Here is a 9,903-nt window from a genome sequence, read left to right as displayed (position 1 = left end):
GGAAGACGAAGAAGAAGAGGAAGAAGAGGAGGTGAACTTTATTCAGGGTTAGAAGAGGTACAAAAATGGTAATATGAATTCGAACACCTATCACTCGGGCCTCCTGAACCACCCTAACTTCAGTTATGGAAACCCGAACACACAAAAAAACCCAAATTTTCAAGGCAATTCCCAAAAAGCAGGTTATCAGTCAAATTGGCGTCAATATGGGAACGAGAGGGGTAGCGGTCAAAGCAGGTATAATCAAAGAGAGTCGGGGGGTTGCATCAAGAGTTATCAGAAGAGCTATCAGTAGGGTCAGCAAAATCAAGGGGCAGCACAAGGTCTGTGGAAGTTCTTCGGGTAACAAGGAGGAGTCGATTAAGGACGTGATGGATTTTCTGAAGTAGATGAAGTGTAACACCGTGAAAACACCCCATCTAATTTTGGGCTAAAAGTGCAAATATTAAAAGTTAAAGGGCTAAAAATGAAAATTTTGAGTTTTGAGACCCATCGCGCTACGCGATGATCTCCTGGTAACACCATCGCGCTACGCGATTATCCAAATCATGCAATTCAAGAAAATGTGGGGCGCCGCGCTACGCGACGGTTAACCCACTAGGGGCATCGCTACGCGATACCCTGTTAAGTAATCAGAATCCACGTGGCCAACCATGTGTCAACACGTGGCATCTCCGGATTAATTGCGGCGTCGCGCTACACGACGGCCTTGGGGACAAGGCCATTGCGCTACGCTATAGTCTGCAAAACTCAACTATAAAAGGGCAGCTACGGGTTCAGCCCCATTCATCCGATTTTCATCTTCATTTCACACACATAACCTAGGAAATTGTGCCAAGGACGTTCCGAGGTGCCGAGGGCTGTTTTCGCAAAGAAACGAGGCGTCGTTACGCTGTTTAATGAGCTGCTGATTCCGTAAACGAAGCACAAGCCGAAGTGCTGCTATTTTTCTTAGTCTTTGACTTCGACTTGCCGATTAAGGTAGGATTAAGGTTAAGTTACTTTAAATATATAGTTATGACTTAGTTAAGGGTATAATCGTTAAACTTTAATGTTTTCCAAATAATGTTTTATAAAGCAAAGACGTTGCTTCCGCGTGAAGTAATGTTATCAAAACTCTATTTTGACGGGCACGTAGTAACTGGAAGTGGGATATCATTAGTAGACTCTTCTTGTCTAAAGAAACCAATTTGTATACATCCCAATCAACCGCGGGACCCGTTTGCTTACCTGGAGAAGTTTACCAACGTGATATCCTTTATTAGGCCAAAGCATGCTATTCCAAACATCATATGTAAATCCAAAGTATTTTCATAAAATGACTATACCTATACTAAGGTTAGGTCAGACCTAAGGGCCTGCTGATTAGACCTCGAGTCTGCTGAACTGAATCAGACTTCAAGTCTGTTGATCAGACCTTGAGTCTGCTGAACTGAAAGAGACTTAAAGTCTGCTGAATAGCATACTAAAGTTAAGGAGTCTGATATTACCTACTGATTATACAAGGTGAACACGTTACCTTTATGGTCTGAACTGATTTTTCTCTTGTAATAGACTGGTTGTTTATTCCAAAGAGTTTGATAAATGTTTACATGAGATGTTATCTCTAAAATCGTTATAATACAAAATAGATAATAAAAAGCAACTCAGACCGAATACACATGTGTCTGGATCCAAACATAACTGATAATTGGCAGACAAAACCAAGTCAATCATAACTGGTTCTCCAACAGGGTTACATAGCCTAGGGGAAGGTCATCTCTGAACAGGGGCTATGTACTCGTGTCACACCCCGACTAGCACAATGCGGAAGCGTAAAACGGGAATGTAACAGACACCTCTGGTATCAACAACATCGTTTATAAAGAAACATTACAAACTAATTTACATTGTATTACATTTCATTGTTCTATCATCGTTTTTTTACAGTCTAGGTGATACAAACAAAACTAGTTCGTTAACTATACAATCTTACTACTAGCACCTTTGCTTCTATTCACATAGCATCAACCACACACCTTGGGCAAGTAACAGATCACCAAATCATTCCGATTTATGTATACCTGAAAAGCAGTTTAAAACGGGTCAACTACTAGAGTTGGTGAGTTTCACGAGTTTCAAGAAAACAGTTATGAGTATTCACAAGTTAACACTTGTAATCATGAAATAAGTATGTATGTATGTAAATGATGTAATCATGCTAAGCTACAGTGAAGCCTTGACTGTTTGTGCTGCGTGCATCCATTTCCCACGCCCAATCAACCACTGTGGCCCCCTTTTCCGCCCACAATATGCCCCAAGTAGCTATGTCTAACACTACATAGCGTGTTTGTATATTAATGGTCATGTGCAAACAGGGTAAAGTCTCAGCAACACATGCCGGCTCCGTTTGGGTTTGTCAAACCAATAGTACTATTCACAAGCCACCGGCTCGAAGTTAATCACTGTGATCGTGGGGACTTTCGTGTGTTAGCACTTAGATAATTCACATCATTACAAATTTCAGATATGTATACATAATCAAACATGCTTTTCACCCAAAATGTTCGTAAAACTGTTTAAAGAGTGGGGTCATGAAACTCACTGTTTAGTAGATAATCAGTAGCACGTCAGTTCGAGGTTTGTATAACTTGCAATCACGGTTTCCTATAATCAATATTATAATATTATTAATATTTTAATATTATTATAATCTCAATACTAAACTGGGCTGTATAACTAATCTAGGTATAGCTGGAACTCCTAGAAAGTAGCAATAGGCTTAGGTTGTGATGTTGTTCAATGTCTAGTACTTAAAACCGAACTTGGCTTAGCTTCCTGTTTTCCCAGCTGGGCCAAGTTGTTCGTTTACGCGTTATGAAAACAGTTATGGGGAAATAAGCTTGGGTAAATGTATTGGTTAATAAAATGATTAAGTTATAAAGAAAGTTCACATATTGGGGTCCTGGATTAGCTACGGGGCCCGTTTCCGTTTATTCAGTTTGATTTGAGAAGAAACGCGCACAATCTATCCAGATTATCCAGGTTTCTCATAGAAATGTTCGTTTTTACTTAATTAATCCAAAGATATAAGTTTTGATCACTCTTGGTGTTTTGATATTCCCGCAGGTTCGTTAGTCGCGAACTTGCCGGTTTTTATAAAAACTGAATTTGTTTAATTTTCAAATTAGCATAATTAATTAACCGTTAATCATTAAATTATGAAAATTTAGCCACTTATCAATTAAAATATGTAGATTTTGATAAAAATATTTCTGGAATTATTTATTGATTTATTAATTTATAAAAATTCATTTTATCAGCTATATTTCGCCTGAAAATCGTCCGTTTATCCCAAACAATTTCCAAAAATTCCACAAAATTTCTTGAATACTCAAATTATGTTCCAAAATAACCTGTATCAATTCCAGAATGTAAAAAGCTCGTGCAATATTCCTTTCGGCCCAAATTCGGCTATAAAAATTCACACGAACGCATATGCACAAAACACCCTTAGTCTTCTCCAAATTATCCCAAAATTCATATGTGATAAAAATACATTAAATCTGAGTTCCCAGAAAAATTTCATAATTTTTGAAGCATTTTAACTATTTTTCCCCATTAAACGTCCCAATTTGGTAATAAATTCGCCAAATATTCTCGGATGGTCAAAAAATTACCAAATTAGAACAGGGACTCAATGACATGGTCGCTGATGTCCCTGAAAAATTTCAAGGCCTAATAATACGCACCTCATAACCTTAACCTAAACAGCCCGTAAGCGATTGTTTCGGCGTTACCTTAGCGGTTTTGGTTCGTTTCCGCCTTTCTAATCAACTTTTCAAGCTCTTGTGCTCCTATGTAGGCTACATACAAGTCCTATATCACAAACCAAGCAATTTTTCATCAACATAACAGCCCTTAGCTTAGGGTTTCGGCTAGTGCGCAAAAACGAACTTTTGAACCGTAAAAACGCCGTTTCAACCATTTAATCCGTGTTTATGGCCAAAATAACTATCAAACCAGGTTCCTTACCATGTGTATGATCAAAACATGTTTATGGACCATTTTTAGGATTTTTACATGGTTAGGAATGATTTTTGGCAATTAAAACATGTTTATATGTTGTTAACATAATCAAATCAAGTTAAAAACGATGAAAATGATTAAGATACCTAGGGTTTTGAAGGGTTTGGATGCAGATAAGCTTGCAGCTGCTTTGGAGAATGTTTTGAGTGAAAATGATGTTTCAACCAAGCTTCCAAAACAAGTTATACAATTTTTGGGGTGCCCCCCCCTCTTTTCGATCGGACTGCTTATGGGCCCATTTTGGCCCAAGTTTCTGATTTTTCAAGCCCAAATACGAAAACCCAGGTCCAAATTTACATCGGGTTCGGTTTTTGGCACGAAAAACTTATCGGGTGCATTAAACAGTGCCAAAACGAGTGTTTTTCGGCTAGTTTTGTGTAAAGTTATAAAAACATACTATATGTTTGTAAAAATCAAATATATTTTCACGGATCGCTTAAAACATTTCAAATAAGTGTTTGGTAAGTGTTTATCGGCTTAACGGATGATACAATGCTTGGTTTGTAACTATCTTTCGCGTTTAAATCTATAGCGGGTAGTTAAACGAGCATGTTTTCGTTTAACTTGTTTGCTATCGAACTAAGGCCATATTACTAATATTTTAGCTTATATTAGACGTATATCACTTATAGATGGCTCCCTTAGGATATCTGGGTCATAACCCAACCCGTTCGGTTAATCGTTCGTTTGTTACACAAAAAGCGTTTATTTGCTTAATCGGTAAATACGTACTGAGGTGTACCTTGTTTTTGCTCAAATGTCACAACTCGGGGAACCTTTGAATTGTGTGTGTAGGGCAGTGGTACAAATCTCGGGAATGACATGCGTTCCTGCTGAGTTTGTGAAACAGAAAACTATGTTTGTATTTAATGACTCTTATAAACTGTTTTATCGAGTCAACGTTTCACCAGCATATAGCTGACGTGTTTTCCCACCCATGCAGGTGATTAGATGGCAATAAATGGTATACAAGGATTGGAGACATAGAAGATCGCTCGAGATGGCTCATTTTGAATACTTAAAAATCCTTGTATTATTGTAAAATTGAAACTCAGGTGTTTAATTCCTGATTAATTTTAATAATGTAAATTAATATTTTAATATTTAAAACTTTGTTTTTTGTAGGATTGGGTTTGCTATCCAAAAGGGGGTTGCGGCGCAGCTTGTTGACCGCTTACCTGCCACTTAATTGTAAATCGTTTGGTTGGTTTTATCAGTAGTTATAATTGGTAAAAAAGAAAATATTTAAAGACTTCCGCTAAAATGAACCCGCTACTCTGATATATTTACAAAACATGTACCAACTGTTGGTCACACTTCTAGGTCTGGATCGGGGTGTGACAGGTTGGTATCAGAGCCATTGGTTTCAGCGAATTAGGTGTTAGTATAAATTAGTACCTAAGCTTTAACTATTTATCTAATAAGTAGGGATAAGTTATGATTGGTAGTCTACCTATCCCTAAGTTTATATATATATATGCAGATGTCGTATACAAATTATTACGCACAAAAACGTCGGGTTGCAAGGAGGTCAAATCCTGCCCCCGATACCGAGCCGTCTGATAGAACTAGCACAAATTTTGGTCCTAAGTGGCCAACTGTATTGGTGAACCCGACTGAACCGGTATATACAAACCCGACTGATCTGAATAACTTTAATAACCCGATGAATCCAAATCCGATGAATCAAATGAACCAATAGCCTGTCGATCAAATCGATCCCTACATGGCTTAGGGAAGCCAACTAGTATATGCTCCGAGAAGCCCTGATATGCCAACTAAAATATCAAGTGACACTTCAGAAAGTGTTTCGTTGACCGGTACTCCAAACTACTATCCATACGGGGATATGGAAGTTCATAGTAGGATTAGACAGGAAACAAGTATTGAATCCTCTAGCTGGATGAATTGTCATTCCAACCAGAGTCTGTGGCATTTTGGATCACCGCCACCAGGTGCCCAAATTCTAGCAAGACCAACCCAAGGACCAATCCACTATTCTGAGGTTCCTGGTTTTCCACCATACCAAGGTCCTATTTCGACTGAGGCTGAACAAGCAAATGAGATACGGGAGGAGGCTCGTCACATCGAGGAATTCTATACAACGAATATTCCCGATGAGGAAATGCAGTCTTATGTAGCAAATCCTCACTTGTATCCAAGGGAAACCGCCTATCTTTTTCCTTCTGCATCCGCACCAGTAGGATATCCTAACCCACCTAACTCGGTGATGGACGGACTAAGAAACGAGAGGGTTAAAAAGAAAAAGATAAGCAACAAGATCATCAAGAAATGTGACAAAATGAAGAGCCTAGTTAAGAAATGGGCCAAGGATTAGGATTATATAAATGTTGTTATTTAAACATGTTGTATTTTTCTATCCTTCTATACTGTTATGAATAAAAGCCTGTGTTTTGTGTTTTAAATCCATGTATTTACGTGATTCACAGAATGTCTGAACAAAGGGAACGAGTAAGTCAAGGGAGTCAAGCTGACAAAGCGAAGACCCCTGAAAATAATAATAATTCAATTCCGAAAGAATATATTGGAGGCATTCGTGATATGATAAAGGAAACGGTTTCCTCGCTAATCAAGGAAGCTGTAACTCCTTTAGTAAAAATGGTGCAAGACCATACAACAAATTCAAAAAGTCTGGCCTAATCAAAATCAATTAAACAAACACAGCTAAGCCATAGTGTATCTGTACACTCAAAAAGAAAAGAAACTGAAAAGACAAAATATGATAAGGAAAGGAAGGAGGAAGGTTGTGAAAGTTCCACTGCTGAACATGTCCCGAGCAAGATAAGAAGAGCAAAAGTCAGCACGGGATGCACGTTCAATGATTTCCAAGTGTATAAACCAAAGGAATTCTATGGGGATAAAGGGGAAATAACAACGCTCCGTTGGCTCGAGGAGATGGAGTCAATAATTATTATAAGTAAATGTACCGAAGAAGAAAGTATCCAGTACTCGTCCCAGATGTTCATGGGAGAGGCGCTGGAATGGTGGAATACATTGATTGATGTGAAAGGGAGAAGTAATTTGTATAATCTGGAATGGAAGACTTTTAAGGAATTAATCAAGCAAAGGTTTTGTCCCATCCACGAAGTTGATCAGATTCAAACTAAGCTTTGGAATCACAAAGTCATTGGCACAAATATCAAAGAATATAACACTAAATTTCTTGAGTATTGTCGACTTGTACCGCATTTGGTTACACCAGAATATAACAAAGTGACGCGGTATATTTATGGGTTACCAAAAGAGATTCATGATCATGTAAGATCACACATGCTGCTACCATCGAGTCTGCTATTGAATTAGCAGGATATTTAAAGGAAAGTATGATCAGAAACAAAGATGAAGAAAAGAAGGGTGTAGTGGAAAAGAAGAGAGAGAATGATGAAAATAGAAGGTTTGAGAAGGGAAAGGAAAGGTCGAATGCGTTTAATCGGCCATTGTGTTAAAATTGCGGAAAACGACATGACGGGAGATGTTTGAAACCTACTCCCAAGGTTGATGTTCGCAAGTTCGATCCATATTCAACTTGCAACTTTTGTAAGAGACCTGGACATAAAGAAGAAGATTGTAGAAAGAAGCTAATCATTTGTTTTGAATGCAGTGAGAAAGGACATTTCAGTGTGGAATGCACTAAGAAGAAACCAGTGGTTGGAGGCGCTAGTGGTAGTGGTGCCAGAAATGATGGAAAGAAAGGGAACGCGTGTGCATTTATGCTAAATACTCAAAAGGCAGGAGAATTACCAGACGTGATTACTGGTACGTTCCTTATCAATAACGTTTATGCTAGAGTATTGTTTGATTCAGGAGCCAATCAAAGTTTTATAGATTATAAATTCTGTGATCTATTAAATGAACCTCTACCTAAGTTAAATAATCAATATGAAGTAGAAACGACTAATGGATCCTTAATCAAAATATCTGAGGTATTAAGTAGCTATATTTCCCTAGCCGGACATGATATGCCAGTTCAATTATTACCTATGGAGTTAGCCGGCTTTAATGTTATATTAGGAATGGATTGGTTAGCCGCAAACCAAGCCCGAATATTATGTAATGAGAAGGCTATTGAAATCTTAACTCCAAGTAGGAAGATTATACGAATAGCTGGCAATAAAGATTATGGTAGAATTGGAATTATTTCAAAAATAAAAGCAAGTCACTGTTTGGGTAAAGGTTGCTTAGCATTTATGGCTTATGTAACTAAGGAACCCGAGTCTAAGAAAATAGAAGAGGTTCCAATTGTCTCTGAATTCAAGGATGCATTTCCTGACGAGTTGCCTGGAATTCCACATGACCGAGAAGTTGAGTTCAAAATAGATTTAGTTCCGGGAACGGCTCCAATTGCTAAATCTACTTATAGATTAGCACCAACTGAAATGAAAGAATTGAAGAAGCAATTGGATGAGCTATTGGAGAAGGGATTTATACGACCAAGTTCTTCACCTTGGGGAGCTCCGATTCTGTTTGTAACAAAGAAAGATGGTTCGATGAGAATGTGTATCGATTATCGTGAATTGAATAAAGTTACGATCAAGAATCGATATCCATTGCCAAGAATCGATGATCTTTTTGATCAACTGCAAGGGGTAAGTTGTTTTTCCAAGATTGATCTTAGATTCGGGTATCATCAATTGAAGGTTCAAGAAGAAGATATATCAAATACAGCATTCAGAACCAGATACGGACATTATGAGTTCACCGTTATGCCTTTTGGACTCACCAACACTCCGGCAGCATTTATGGATATGATGAACCGAATCTGTAAGACATATTTGGACAAATTTGTTATCGTTTTCATTGATGACATTCTAATATATTCCAAGACGAAAGAAGAACATCAAGCTCATTTGAAGATCATACTGGAAACATTGAGGAAAGAAAAGCTTTACGCGAAATTATTGAAGTGTGAGTTCTGGCTGTCCGAAGTACAATTTCTCAGACATATTTTTAATGAAAAAGGTATTCAAGTGGATCCGGCGAAAATAGAAGCCATTATGAAATGGGAGAAACCCAAGACACCGACGCAAGTTCGAAGTTTTCTGGGGTTAGCTGGTTATTACCGAAGATTCATACAAAACTTTTCTATAATAGCGGTTCCATTGACTTCATTAACCCGAAAATCTGTTAAATTTGAATGGGGACCGAAGCATGAAGAGGCATTCGAAACTCTTAAACAGAAGTTAACAAATGGACCTGTCTTAGTATTACCTGAAGGGCAAGATAACTTCATTGTTTATTGTGATGCTTCGCATACAGGAATGGGGTATGTTTTGATGCAAGGAAAGAAGGTAAATGCTTATGCGTCAAGACAGTTAAAAGTTCATGAGAAGTATTACTCCACACATGATCTGGAACTTGGAGCTATAATTTTCTCATTGAAGTTATGGCGACATTATTTGTAAGGTGTAAAGTTTACTGTCTATACTGATCATAAAAGTCTGAAGCATATATTTGATCAGAAAGAATTGAATATGAGACAAAGGTGATGGATAGAAACGCTTAATGACTATGATTCCGAGATCGTTTATCATGAAGGTAAAGCTAATGTGGTGGCTGACGCTTTAAGTAGAAAAGAGCACGAAAAGCCAAAGAGAGTACGAGCTCTGAGGTTAGAACTCAAAATTGATCTCTTAACCGAAATCAAGGAAACTCAGAAGATGGCACTGGAACAAGAGATTATAAAGGCCGAGAAAGAGAATGGTACGATAAATCATCTGGTAAAAGGCGATGATGAGATACTCAGATTAGGGAAAAGAATCTGGGTGCCCATGGTTGGAAGTTTACGGGAGAAGATATTGGAAGAAGCTCATAAGT

At 38.0% G+C, this 9,903-nt stretch overlaps 1 protein-coding gene across 1 annotated transcript; it reads left to right on the top strand.

The window, feature by feature from the left end:
- Positions 1 to 6,519: 6,519 nt before the first annotated feature.
- LOC143546041 (uncharacterized) lies at positions 6,520 to 9,491 on the top strand. Its single transcript, XM_077037793.1, has 5 exons — positions 6,520 to 6,669; positions 6,754 to 7,310; positions 7,691 to 7,845; positions 8,101 to 8,555; positions 8,913 to 9,491. Exons 1-5 carry the CDS (start codon positions 6,520 to 6,522, stop codon positions 9,489 to 9,491), a joined length of 1,896 nt encoding a protein of 631 aa, XP_076893908.1.
- Positions 9,492 to 9,903: the final 412 nt, after the last annotated feature.

Source organism: Bidens hawaiensis, unplaced genomic scaffold (assembly GCF_021521415.1).
Source record: "Bidens hawaiensis isolate Kalapana, Puna unplaced genomic scaffold, B.hawaiensis_p1.1 tig00014196_1, whole genome shotgun sequence".
Classification (NCBI taxonomy): Eukaryota; Viridiplantae; Streptophyta; class Magnoliopsida; order Asterales; family Asteraceae; genus Bidens; species Bidens hawaiensis.
This window is presented reverse-complemented; position numbering and strand designations above follow the sequence as displayed.